Raw genomic sequence first — 14,966 nt, 5'->3', positions numbered from 1 at the left:
GCTCTCAGTAAGGAATTTCTACATTCTCCCTGTGACTGTGTGGGTTTCTTCCAGGTGCTCTTGTTTCTTCCCATATTCCAAGGATGTATGAAGTAGTAGGTCAATTAGTCACAGGGATGTACAAGCGTAATTGAATGGCCAGGAGCACCTTTTACTGTGCTATATCTCTAAAATAAAAACAAATAAAATAAATTATCCTTCTGTAGGAAATTGAATGGTATAGTTATATCACAGAAACTGTGGAAAGCATAACAAACAATAATAAGGCTTATAAGTCAGTTTGTAATTTATTTGGAAGTAGAGATTTGGTTAATTCATCAACTGTATTCTCAAAAAATAAGAATCAATGGGAGTAATTGCTGAGGTGGGAAATGACCCTGGCACGAAACAGCACTTTGTTAGTTTTTATCTGTTCAGGAAGGCTCTTTAGTTCTACTAAGCAGGTTAAAAATGGAAAGTTTCTCTGGAGACTGATAAACAATAATAGATAAAAATAAAGCATGAAGTGGTCAATGAAGCTCAGTTTGCACAGAGGAAATTTAATGGGAAATAGTTACATTGGTTGCAGATGGACTTGTTTCCTGAACCTCATTCCTGATAGAAATTCTAGAGCTGTAAAAGGTTTGTACATCAGATTTACAGTAAGATAGAAAAGGTGAATTAAAGGATTTGTTTGTTTGACTGCACTAAAACTCAGATGATGCTGATTTCCGTGTCCAACTGATTTTCCCCTTCCTTTTTTCTTTTAAAATAGGCTATTTTTATGATTCCCACCAACCCACCACCAACATTCCGGAAACCAGAACTTTGGTCAGATGAGTTCACAGATTTTGTAAAGAAGTGTCTAGTGAAGAATCCAGAGCAAAGAACAACTGCCACACAACTATTACAGGTTTGGTAAAATGTTTTTCAGTAAATCCTTAGTTTTATGTGATGTAATAAATTTCCAGGTCTGAATTATGTACAGTTTAAACAAACACTTCAGCTTTCATCAGAAGGATGCCTGGCCAATGGATATGGATTATACATTTGAGCACCTGGATTTTAACATGTTCATTTATACAGCATTCCTGATTTTGATATGGCTGTTCTAGACATTTTACATAATTGTTCTGGCTGCAGATGAAAGCTCATTAATATTATGGTACATTATTAAGTTCAGATATATCCCTTAAATTTAGAGAAAAAAATATCAAAAGCAGAGAGTCGTCTGTGTGAGTATTAACGTTCATTATTTTACTGACGTTTCACTGGCTTCCTGATGCATAATCATGATCGTTTCTGTAAGCCTTTAAAGTGACAAACTACTCAACAACAACTGAGAGCACCAAAGAACATTAGATATTGGATCTTGAATTTTTCAATCCCTTACAATTTCTGGACAAGATGAGGAATAGGATTCTATGAATCAGAGACACTAGGTTGCGGATGTGCTGGAGCTGATCGTGTATACATACATTTGGATATCCTGGATGAAATCTATTTCATACTTTCACTTAATTACTAACTCAATGATTGAGCTCTACGCCATCTTGCAGTCTTGTCTGCAATTGGTCGAGGACTAGGATAGCTTTTCCTCTTGCTGCCATGTCACTTTGGTGTTGAATTATTCAATTCAAAAAGCTGGTTGAATGCCTATACTAATTAGGTATCTGGTGGCTTGTTTGCTGGCAGAAATACATTTATAACTTTCCCATTGGGAATTATATAATTAACTGGCGAATAGGTTTCATTCTTTGAGTATCCAGGTTAAAAAATATGGAATACATCTTATCTAGAATACAGAAATGGGGCATTGGACTATTGGGCCAGGGCCAGTGCTTCTGTTCCAATTTTACTAGTTTTTTTTTCCTATGTCCTCCTATTCTTTATCCTTCATGGACTTAGCTACCTTTGCCAAAATATATATATAAGCTCTTCTGTACATGCTGACAGGTAGTGAAAGTGCAGCTGAATTTCCTATTGGATTCTTTCTTTCTTTTGTTCTTCAGCAGCCCATTGCGATCAAGAATGACTTGCACTCACTCAAGTTTAGTCATAATCATAGTCATAGTCATACTTTATTGATCCCGGGGGGAATTGGTTTTCGTTACAGTTGCACCATAAATAATAGTAATAAAACCATAAATAGTTAAATAGTAATATGTGAATTATGCCAGTAAATTATGAAATAAGTCCAAGACCAGCCTATTGGCTCAGGGTGTCTGACCCTCCAAGGGAGGAGTTGTAAAGTTTGATGGCCACGGGCAGGAATGACTTCCTATGACGCTCTGTGTTGCATCTCGGTAGAATGAGTTTCTGGCTGAGCGTACTCCTGTGCCCACCCAGTACATTATGTAGTGGATGGGAGACATTGTCCAAGATGGCATGCAACTTAGACAGCATCCTCTTTTCAGACACCACCACCAGAGAGTCCAGTTCCATCCCCACAACATCACTGGCCTTACCAATGAGTTTGTTGATTCTGTTGGTGTCTGCTACCCTCAGCCTGCTGCCCCAGCACACAACAGCAAACATGATCGCATTGGCCACCACAGACTCGTAGAACATCCTCAGCATCGTCTGGCAGATGTTAAAGGACCTCAGTCTCCTCAGGAAATAGAGACGGCTCTGACCCTTCTTGTAGACAGCCTCAGTGTTCTTTGACCAGTCCAGTTTAATTTTCAATTCGTATCCCCAGGTATTTGTAATCCTCCACCATGTCCACACTGACCTCCTGGATGGAAAGAGGGGTCACCGGTACCTTAGCTCTCCTCAGGTCTACCACCAGCTCCTTAGTCTTTTTCACATTAAGCTGCAGATAATTCTGCTCACACCATGTGACAAAGTTTCCTACCGTAGCCTTGTACTCAGCCTCATCTCCCTTGTTGACGCATCCAACTATGGCAGAGTCATCCGAAAACTTCTGAAGATGACAAGACTCTGTGCAGTAGTTGGTCCGAGGTGTAAATGGTGAAGAGAAAGGGAGACAAGACAGTACCCTGTGGAGCCCCAGTGCTGCTGATCACTCTGTCGGACACACAGTGTTGCAAGCACACGTACTGTGGTCTGCCAGTCAGGTAATCAAGAATCCATGATACCAGGGAAGCATCCACCTGCATCGCTGTCAGCTTCTCCCCCAGCAGAGCAGGGCGGATGGTGTTGAACGCACTGGAGAAGTCAAAAAACATGACCCTCACAGTGCTCGCTGGCTTGTCCAGGTGGGCATAGACACGGTTCAGCAGGTAGATGATGGCATCCTCAACTCCTAGTCGGGGCTGGTAGGCGAACTGGAGGGGATCTAAGTGTGGCCTGACCGTAGGCCGGAGCAGCTCCAGAACAAGTCTCTCCAGGGTCTTCATGATGTGGGAGGTCAATGCCACCAGTCTGTAGTCATTGAGGCCGCTGGGGCGCGGCATCTTCGGCACAGGGACGAGGCAGGACGTCTTCCACAGTACAGGAACCCGCCGGAGCCTCAGGCTCAGGCTGAATACATGGCGAAGTACTGCACATAGCTGAGGGGCACAGGCTTTTAGCACCCTGGTTCTGACACCATCCGGTCCTGCAGCCTTGCTTGGGTTGAGACGTTTCAGCTGTCTTCTCACCTGTAGAGCTGTGAAGCCCACCGTGGTGGCTTCGTGTGGGGAATGGGTATAGTCATGAGAGCAGGGTGGGGGACTGTGAGGAGGGGTAGGAGGGGAGAGTGGAATATGTGTTGGTTGGGGGCCGACAACAGATGGCTCATGTGGGGAATGGGCACATACTGGGTTATGAGGTGGCTGGTTAAGCCAGTGTATGAGCCACAGGGTTATGGGCTGAATGAACACAGGAAATTAGGACTAGCTGGGTGGGCTGCATGTTCAGCATGGAGTGGTTGGGCCAAAGGGCCCATATCTATGCTATATTGTTCTATGAACTATTACATAGATAGAGAAGTGATAGCTCATGGAGCAAACAGGTGGGTAGGTAATTAGTGAGCTGATACATCCTTTGTGAGGTATGATCTTTTTATGTGGCCTCAAGGTTCTGAATACTGAATGTTTCTTCTCCACTTTGAATGGTTGTGGGCCAGACTCTTGGGAATCTTTTCCTCTGTCCATCTCGTAAACTTCCTCCTATGACAGAGCTTGAAACAATGTTAACTATTATAGTTTGGAATTGGGGCTGCAAAAGCAATAGAACTTCTTTCCTATTTTAATAATACAGAAGTAAGGACTAAATATTCAGAGAGACAGAACCCCAAGTTTATGTTGCCAAATTTGTTAAGAGTTTATTGCTTACTTATTAAATCCTTTATTTGTTTGCAGACAGATTATAGGCAGATCTGTATAATCATGATAATCTATCTTCACATCCTGATTTGACAACTAAGTATTTTTTAAATATTAACTAAGTTAACTTAAATATTTCTGATTCTAGTCTCCGTGTCTGGAATAAGATATGCAAACTTTGCTAACGTGAAGTACAAGGTCTGTGTTTTATAAACTCTCAAGTCCCTTTCAAATGTAGACACAAATTTGGATTTATAGCAACTACCAGCTAAAATAATCCAAGACACGCGTTATAGTACTCGACATCAGAATAAGCACTTCCATACTTTTGCACTGAGGCAGACACGGACTAGTTTGTTTTAAATTCTGTAACCATTTGATGTGACTCTTAAAGTTCAGTGAAGGTGAATTGCCATTGGCCTAGAATTTGAGGTCAATAGCAAACTGCCTGTTCTAAATTATGTCTTTCAAATGAAGAACAAACTTATCTGGAGTTAACCATACAACAACTTGAGGTAGAGAACTATCAGATGCTTTGGAACAAAACTTTCTATGATGTGCTGAATTTATGTTGGATTGAGAATGCCAGGATCAATTTTATTTCTAAAAACAAAATGAAAACATTTTGGCATCTGACTAAACCTTAAATAGTAGTCAAGAAATTGCAAAGGCTGTTTTAAATTTCCAATGTTCAAAATATTTTTTTGAATAAGCTATTGTAACTTATACAATAAAACAAAACATCCAAGGCACTTAAAACATTTTAAAATGTCCATTTAAAATAGAATGTCTAAGTGAACATACTTGACCCTCCTCTGCAATATCAGGGAGACGGTTTTTGCATTAGCCATTAGTGTAGATTCTCTTGTTAAGTAGTGAGACCACGCATCAGAGCACATTCAGCTGAACTGTGGCAAAGTGCTGACTGAAACCTTGGGACTTCCACATTCAAGTGAAAATCCCAAAGTTGCTCAGTTACTAACAAATCATCTCAGTAAGAATGCAGATATTTCCCCACATTGTGGGAATCTTGTGATCACCGTGTAAATTGACCTTTAGACAACCTCGATGTAAATACAATTGAGCTGTACACCATTTGCTTCACACAGATCTCCTGAATAAGATTACAAGATTACATGGAATTGACACAACATTGTGGGCTGAAGGGCCTGTACTGTGCTGTACTATTCTATGTTCTATGTTCAATGACAAGGTAACCGAGCTATGAACTCTTTGGAAGGCAGTGTTGAATGACACAACAATGAAACAATGTTGCTCTGTTGCATCACACACAAAATGCTGAAGGAATTCAGCAGGTCAGGCAGTATCTATGGAGGGAAATGAATAATCAACATTTCAGACTGAGACTCTGATGCTGTCTGATTTGCTGAGTTCCTCCAGTATTTTGTGTGCATTGCTCCAGATTTGCAGTATCTGCAGTCTCTTGTGTTTCCCGTTTACTGTCTTGCACACTTTGTCATAAAACAATACCATGGATTTAGGCCCTTCAGCCCAAGAAGTCCACATCAACTATGGTGCCCATCTAACTAGTCCCAGTTTGCTGCATTCAGCCCATATCCCTCAAAGAAAAGCCCCTCCATGTACCTATCCAAATGCTTCTTAAATGATACTATTGTACCTGTCTCAACCATTTCCATTGACTGCTCGTTCTATATTCTCACCACCCTCCGCACGGGAAAAAGTTGCTTCTTAGGTCCCTTTTTGAATCTTTCCCTGTCACCCTTAACCTGTGCCCCTTGGCTTTGGATTCCCTTATACTGGGAGAAGATTGTTACTTACCTTCTGAGGAAAAAAGACCCAGATTGACCAATCTTTCCCAATAACTCAGGCCCCCTAGTTCCAGCAATATCTTTCTAAATACTTTCTGCACACTTTCCATCTTTCCTGTAACCCTACGCCATAGGGTGACGTGTGCCTCCCCAAAACTGTAACTCACGCGTCATGGCGACGCAGACCGCAACAATTGTGATTAGTCCACTTGGTAGCATCGCGTTTCCTCCTACACATTTCCGGTTGCTTTTCTCTGCCATGTCTGTACACTGATGCGAAGTAAATGGTTGGAGGCGATGAACCAAATTGTCAAATCTACCTGCCGACATCCGAAAATATTTGAAATGCATTTCCTTGTCCATGTCTGTCATGAAGAAACTCAACACAGTGGCATAGAAACCCCTCCGCCAACTAGCATTTTGGCGGTGAATTGCAGAGCGACGCAGACACAACTATGCATGCTCGCTACAGCGTAGGGCTACGCAAAAGTATAAATCAGGCCTATGGTGTAGTCTGTGCGCACAAGTATAAATCAGCCTTAAGTGTCACTTGACAACACTGATGACACATTCTATCATTTTGCTAATGAATGAAGATAGACTGATGAGGTGCTAATTAGTCTAATTTGTATTTGGTGACTAGGATATACATGGGCTGTTTTTCTCTCTGCTGGATAGATGCCAGTATTGTAATTGTAAGTGTTGTATATTTATGAGTAATTTTATAAATAATTGTTTGATTAAGCATTTTTGTTGTTTAAATATTTCATTATGGTTATATGTACAAAGTACATGAATGGCATATGTCAATGTGTCACTACATCATACGTGCGTGCCTCGCTAAAAGTGGAAAAACAAATTTAGACTTGAATTCCTGGTTCCCTTGTTTTCCTTTTAATCAGTTTTATGTTTTGGAGTTACAAAACTTGACAGTAGAGACGATGGAGTTATAAACGGGCCTGAGATGACTACCTACCTGTTGAAGTGCAGTGAGACTTTCGAGATAAGGAAGAACGCAGCAAAAAACAGTGAAGTAAAAAATAAAGCAGCACAGCATGTTTCTTTTTCCTTCACCAGAGGAGGAAGTTGATTGAGTTTTAAAAAAGGCAGAAAACAAACTGATTCATGGTTTCATAAACAGTGAGTACCGAGTGATAATAATCATAAATTTTAAAAAAAAGCAGAACTGACTGATAGTATAGGAAATATAGATAGATGTGTTTGGTTGTTCAGTGGGTAACTGGCTCATGTGTACAGAGCTAATTGAGCAGTATCTTGAAAGCAAATGGAATAGCCAATGGAGACAAGTGCTTATTTTGCTGAGTTTCATTGGATTTAAAAGCATACTGTTTGATTAGAAGTTTGACTGCTCCAACCAAATCAAGCAAAACTAGCTTTGTTAATGTTGTCAGAATAATGCAGGAACATTTAGAAACAAAAGGCTTGTTGATTACAGAGGCTTTAGGTTTCATAAACAGAATCAAAAGGAGGGAGAGTCCATTTCAGCATATGTGGCTGAATTGAAGAAATTGTCCAAGCATTGTCAGTTCAGTAATGGGCTTAATGATGCACTGAGAAATCATTTTGTTTGTGAAATCTTACAAGAAAGCATTCAAAAATAGTTCCTAACTGAAGCACAATTCACACTTAAATGTTTAAATTGCTCTATCAATGGAACCAGCAGATAGAGACACAATTGAGTTGCATTCCATAAGACTATAAGACATAGGAGCAGAATTAGGCCATTGAGTCCACTCCACCATTCCATCATGGCTGAACCCAGAACCCACTCAACCTCATACACCTGCCTTTTTGCCATATCCTTTGATGCCCTGACCAATCAGGAAACCATCAACGCAAACACGAGGAAATCTGCAGATGCTGGAATTTCAAGCAACACACATCAAATTTGCTGGTGAACACAGCAGGCCAGGCAGCATCTATAGGAAGAGGTACAGTTGATGTTTTGGGCCGAGACCCTTCGTCAGGACTAAAAGAGCTAGTAAGAGATTTGAAAGTGGGAGGGGGAGGGGGAGATCCAAAATGATAGGAGAAGACAGGAGAGGGAAGGATGGAGCCAAGAGCTGGACAGTTGATTGGCAAAAGGAATATGAGAGGATCATAGGACAGGAGGCCCAGGGAGAAAGAAAAGGGGGAGGGGGGAAAAGCCAGAGGATAGGCAAGGGGTATAGTGAGGGGGACAGAGGGAGAAAAAGGAAAGAGAGAAAAAGAATGTGTGTATATAAATAAATAACGGATGGAATATGAGGGGGAGTTGGGGCAGTAGCAGAAGTTTGAGAAGTCAATATTCATGCCATCAGGTTGGAGGCTACCCAGATGGAATATAAGGTGTTGTTCCTCCAACCTGAGTGTGGCTTCATCTTTACAGTAGAGGAGGCCGTGGATAGACATATCAGAATGGGACGAGGAATTAAAATAAACGTCGACTGTACCTCTTCCTACAGATGCTGCCTGGCCTGCTGAGTTCCACCAGCAACTTTTATGTGTGTTGCAGGAAACCACTAACTTCTGCTTTAAATATACCTCTGGTCTTGGCCTGCACCATAGTCTGTGGCAGACCATTCCACAGATTCACTCCTCTCTGACTAAAAGAAATTCCTCCTCCCCTCTGTCTAAAACGTCGCCCCTCAATTTTGATGCCGTGCCATCTAGTTCTGGATACCCCCACCATAGGAAACATCCTCTCTACATCCACCATTTCTTGTCCTTTCAACATTCAGTAGTCTCAGTAAGCTCCCCCCAACATTCTTCTGAATTCCAGTGAATACAGGCCCAAAGCTGCCAAACACTCCTCATATGTTAACACCTTCATTCCCGGAATCATCCTCGTGAACCTCCTCCAGATTCTTTCCAATGACAAGACATCCTTTCTGAGGTATGGGGCCCAAAGGTGTTGACAATACACCAAGTGTGGCCCGACTAGTGTCTTATAAAGGCTCAGCATTGTCTCCTTGCTTTTATATTCTATTCCCCTTGAAGTAAATGTCAATATTGCATTTGGCTTCTTTACCACAGACTCAACATATAAATCAACCTTCTGGAAGTCTTGTACAAGGATTCTTAAAGTCCCTCTGCTTCTCTGATGTTTGAACCTTCTCCATATTTGGACAATAATCTGCACTATCATTCCTTTTACCAAAAATGCATTATCATACATTTCCCAACACTGTATTCCATCTGTCACATTTTTGCCCATTCTTCCAATTTGTCCAAGTCCTGCTGCAATTGCATTGCTTCCTCAGCACTACCTAACCCTCCACCTATCTTCATATCATCCTCAAACTTTGCCTCAAACCCATCAATTCCATTATCCAAATCATTAACAAACAATGTAAAAAGTAGCAATCCCAATACTGACCCTTGAGGAACACCACTAGTCACTGGCAGCCAACCAGAAAAGGCCCCTTTTATTTCCACTCGCTGCCTCTTGCCTGTCAGCCATTCCTCTATCCGTGCCAATATCTTTCCTGTAACGCCATCAGATTTTATCTTGTTAAGCAGCTTCATATGTGACACCTTATCAAATGCCTTCTGAAAATCCATATGTGACATTCACTGCCTCTCCTTTGTCGAGCCTGCTTGTTACTTCCTCAGGAATGCTAACAGATTTGTCAGGCAAGATTTTCCTTACAGAAGCAATACTGACTTTGACTTATTTTATCATTTGTCTCCAAGTAAACAAAAACCTCATCCTTAATAATAGGTTCCAACACTTTCTCAACCACTAAGGTTAGGCTAACTGGTCTATAAATTTCCTTCCTTTTGCTTTCCACCCTATTTAAAGAATGGAGTGTCATTTGCAATCTTTCAGTCCTCCAGGACCATGCCAGAATCAAGTGATTCTTGAAAGGTCATGACCAATGCATCTGTTATCTCTTCAGCAACCTCCGTCAGGACTGTGGGATGTAGTCCATCTGGTCCAGCTGACTTAACCACCTTAAGAGCTTTGAGTTTGCACTTTTTCCTTTGTAATAGCAGTGGTACTCACTCATGCTCCCTGACACTCACAGAGCTTTGGCACACTGTTAATGTCTTCCACGGTGAAGACGTGCAACTTACCCATTAAGTACATCTGGCATTTGTTTGTCCCCCATTACTGCCTCAGCAGTATCATTTTCTAGTGATCCAATATCGACTGTCACCTCCCATTTACTCTTTACATAACTGAAAAAACTTTTGGTATCCTGCTTTATATTATTGAGCACTCTGCCCTCATATTTCATCTTTTCCCTTCTTATGTTGCCTTTTGTTGGATTTTAAAAGCTTCCCAATCATCTGGCTTTCCACTCACTTTTGCTACCTTATATGCCCTTTCCTTGGATTTTATTTGTCCTCTCAACACTCCTTAACTGTCTTTAACTTTCTTTGTCAGCCACAGTTGCCTACCCCTGCCATTTGATAACTTTCTCCTCTGTGCGACTTATCTATCCTGTTCCTTGTGAACTGTTCCCAGAAACTTCAGCCATCTCTGCTCTGCCATCATTCCCTCCAGTATCCTCCTCCAGTCCACTTGAGCAGGCTTCTCTCTCATGCCTCTTTAATGCCCTTTATTCCATTGTGATACTGATTATGTGACTTATGCTTCTCCCTCTCAAATTGCAGTATGAATTCGATCATATTATGATCACTGCCTTTTAAGGGTTCCTTTACATTCAGCTCCCCAATAAGACCTGGGTTATTATATAATACCCAATCTAAAATAGCCTTTCCCTGAATAGGCTCAAGCACAAGGAGCTCTAAAAAGCCATCTCATAGGCATTCAACAAATTTTCTCTGTTGCGATCTGACACCAACTTGATTTTCCCAATCCCCTTGCATGTCGAAGTACTCCATTACAATTGTGTCATTACCCATATCACATGCCTTTTCCAGCTCCCTTTCAATCTCAACCCCACATCTTGGCTACATTTGGAGGCCTATATATGATTCTCATAAGGTTTTTTTTTAGCCTTGCAGTTTCTTAACTCCATCCACAAAGATTCACCGTTCTCTGACCCGAGATCACCTCTTTCTAAAGATGTAATTCCATCTCTTACCAACAGAGCCACCCACTGCCAATATCTTCTTGCCTGTCTTTTCAATACAAAATATATCTTTTGATGTTAAGTCAGGAATGAAAGTGAGTGTGAACAAAATTGCAATGTCTAAACAGAACCTGGCCAGGCCAAACAAATTGTGTTACCGTTGTGGCAGGGGCATGCAGATTTAAAGGTGAAGCTTGCAGAAAATGCAACAATGTAGGATACATACAAAGAGTATGTTGAGTACAGGTTTCCCCAGTCATCCGAAGGTAGAGCGTTCCTATGAAATGATTCATAAGCCGGAATGTTGTAAAGTGAAGAAGCAATTACCATTTATTTATGTAGGAAAAATTCGTGAGCGTTCGCAGACCCAAAAAATAACCTACCAAATCATGCCAAATAACACAAAAAACCTAAAATAACAGTAACATATAGTAAAAGCAGGAATGATATGATAAATACACAGCCTATATAAAGTAGAAGTTCTTTTCTGCAATCATTGCTGCTTGTCCACCGTAGCGAAAATCTCACGCAACCGCTCTCGGCAGCACTCTCGGCGCAAGCGCTCTCGGCAGAAACTCTCTCTCCAGTAACCTTTAAGCTATGAAGCTGCCAAATCATACCAAATAACACTTAAAAACACACAGCCTATATAAAGTAGAATTAATGTATGTACAGTGTAGTATCACTTACCGGAATCGAGAAGACAGCGAGCACACTGATGATGGTGTGTTTGGCTGAGTCGTCGGAGGTTGGGGTGGTGGGACACTGGGGTGTCATCTCATCGTCGTCTGCTTCCATCAGGGCAGGCAGGTCATCTTCTTCTATGTCTGCCTGCCTCGATGTCAAAGGTCGAGGTTCGTCGTCTGCTGTGGCTGATGTGGAAGGCTTGTAAAACGACAGTATACTTGACTGCAAACAACAGGAATTCTGCAGATGCTGGAAATTCAAGCAACACACATCAAAGTTGCTGGTGAACGCAGCAGGCCAGGCAGCATCTCTAGGAAGAGGTGCAGTCGATGTTTCAGGCCGAGACCCTTCGTCAGGACTAACTGAAGGAAGAGTGAGTAAGGGATTTGAAAGTTGGAGGGAGAGGGGGAGATCCAAAATGATAGGAGAAGACAGGAGGGGGAGGGATGGAGCCAAGAGCTGGACAGGTGATTGGCAAAAGGGGATACGAGAGGATCATGGGACAGCAGGTCCGGGAAGAAAGACGGGGGGGGGGGGACCCAGAGGATGGGCAAGAGGTATATTCAGAGGGACAGAGGGAGAAAAAGGAGAGTGAGAGAAAGAATGTGTGCATAAAAATGAGTAACAGATGGGGTACGAGGGGGAGGTGGGGCCTAGCGGAAGTTAGAGAAGTCGATGTTCATGCCATCAGGTTGGAGGCTACCCAGACGGAATATAAGGTGTTGTTCCTCCAACCTGAGTGTGGCTTCATCTTTACAGTAGAGGAGGCCGTGGATAGACATGTCAGAATGGGAATGGGATGTGGAATCAAAATGTGTGGCCACTGGGAGATCCTGCTTTCTCTGGCGGACAGAGCGTAGATGTTCAGCAAAGCGGTCTCCCAGTCTGCGTCGGGTCTCGCCAATATATAAAAGGCCACATCGGGAGCACGGGACGCAGTATATCACCCCAGTCGACTCACAGGTGAAGTGTTGCCTCACCTGGAGGGACTGTTTGGGGCCCTGAATGGTGGTAAGGGAGGAAGTGTAAGGGCATGTGTAGCACTTGTTCCGCTTACACGGATAAGTGCCAGGAGGGAGATCAGTGGGGAGGGATGGGGGGGACGAATGGACAAGGGAGTTGTGTAGGGAGCGATCCCTGTGGAATGCAGAGAGAGTGGGGGAGGGAAAGATGTGCTTAGTGGTGGGATCCCGTTGGAGGTGGCGGAAGTTATGGAGAATAATATGTTGGACCCGGAGGCTGGTGGGGTGGTAGGTGAGGACCAGGGGAACCCTATTCTTAGTGGGGTGGCGGGAGGATGGAGTGAGAGCAGATGTACGTGAAATGGGGGAGATACGTTTAAGAGCAGAGTTGATAGTGGAGGAAGGGAAGCCCCTTTCTTTAAAAAATGAAGACATCTCCCTCGTCCTAGAATGAAAAGCCTCATCCTGAGAGCAGATGCAGCAGAGAGGGAGGAATTGCGAGAAGGGGATGGCGTTTTTGCAGGAGACAGGGTGAGAAGGGGAATAGTGCAGATAGCTGTGAGAGTCAGTAGGCTTATAGTAGACATCAGTGGATAAGCTGTCTCCAGAGACAGAGGCAGAAAGATCTAGAAAGGGGAGGGAGGTGTCGGAAATGGACCAGGTAAACTTGAGGGCAGGGTGAAAGTTGGAGGCAAAGTTAATAAAGTCAACGAGTTCTGCATGCGTGCAGGAAGCACTGTGCCTCTAGTATACTTGACTGCTTAGCCTCACGCATTTTTCTATCATACAGTTCTTTGTAAGCACTCAAACCATCCTGCAAATATACCCTAAACCTACGTATGCTTTCAAAATTAAAGTTGTACTTTTCTGCAGTCATTGTTGTCAATTTCAGCGAAAATCTCACGCAGTTGCTTCACATTCAGTTCCTGGACGACTTCACTTTCAGTCCGTTCGCTACTGCATTCGGTTTCGATTGTTATCCTTTCCTCTTCCATTTGTATCAGCTCTTCATCTATCAGTTCTTGGTCATGGAATGCCAAAACCTCTTCAACATCATCTTCATCACCTTCCACAAGCCAAACTCACTTTGTCCTTACTTCGTTCACCACGATCGAAACGCTTAATTATGTCTAGTTTTACGCTAGTTTTACCCTTACGAGCTCTTTTAGGCTTTTCCAATGCCTTAGAACTCATCTTGTTAACGACTACTCAAAATAAATCGACATAAAGCACAGATGCTCACAGGCACGTGTTAAGCAATGCCAGTAGAATGCAGTTCCGGGGGAGGAGCTTGTCTGCTAGGGGTTCGCGCTGCCTTTTATCGCGCACTGCCTTTTCTCGCACGTTTTTTTCACACGCTGCCTTTTTTCGTAACAGTGAAAACACCTGTTAGCGAAAACAGATAACTAATGTAGGTCTTTCGTAACAGCGAGGTGTCGTAAAGCGAACGTTCGAAAAGCGGGGGACACCTGCAGTCAAAAATAAATGTATTTATTTATTGAGGTACAGCGCGGAGTAGGCCCTTCTGAACCTTGGAGCCACGCTGCTCAGCACCCTCGATTTAGCCATGGCCTAATCAGAGGACAATTTACAATGACCAATTAACCTACCAACCAGTCTGTCTTTTGGACTGTGGGAGTACCAGAGTACCTGAAGGAAATGGATGTGGTCATGGGGAGAACATACATACTCCTCACAGGCGGCAACGAGAATTGAACCTGGTTCATTGGTATGTGCAGTGTTGTGTTAATCACTACACGGCCAGCCGTGCCGCAAATGGACTGCACAGGGAATCGTTGCAGTTTCAAAAAACGCATTAATCTGTATGCTGTTGATGAAAAATCTGGTAGGTCTGAGTAGCCTTGAGATTTACAGAGTGAAAAATAACTAGAGGCAAGCAATATGGCTTATACTAGAAGTGAACAGCAAATTAATTAAAATGTAATTGGATACTGTCTCGGCTGTTTCAGTCATTCAACAAAATGAGTTTTAATGAAACTTCAAAAATACTGAACTGAAACCTGCAGATATCCAATTAAGAACTTGCACTGGAGAAAAGATAACTCTTGTAAGGATGACATTTGTATCAGTGAAATACAGCAACCAACAAACTACATTAGGTTTGTATAGGTGAAAACAGGATGGCCAGCATTGTTGGGATGTGAGTGGCTGAGACAACTACAACTTGATTGGATGCCATATCCTCTGTAACAGAGTCAACTGAAAGTGAAT

At 42.5% G+C, this 14,966-nt stretch overlaps 1 protein-coding gene across 1 annotated transcript in view; it reads left to right on the top strand.

The window, feature by feature from the left end:
* The window catches only part of stk3 (serine/threonine kinase 3 (STE20 homolog, yeast)), a 487,842-nt gene that overhangs the window by 262,512 nt on the left and 210,364 nt on the right, over positions 1 to 14,966 (top strand). Inside the window, exon 7 of the mRNA XM_072258090.1 lies at positions 755 to 892. Coding sequence (XP_072114191.1) covers positions 755 to 892 — 138 coding nt within the window. The remainder of the gene's footprint in view (positions 1 to 754; positions 893 to 14,966) is intronic.

This window comes from Mobula birostris, chromosome 1 (assembly GCF_030028105.1).
Source record: "Mobula birostris isolate sMobBir1 chromosome 1, sMobBir1.hap1, whole genome shotgun sequence".
NCBI classification, from domain to species: domain Eukaryota; kingdom Metazoa; phylum Chordata; class Chondrichthyes; order Myliobatiformes; family Myliobatidae; genus Mobula; species Mobula birostris.
This window is presented reverse-complemented; position numbering and strand designations above follow the sequence as displayed.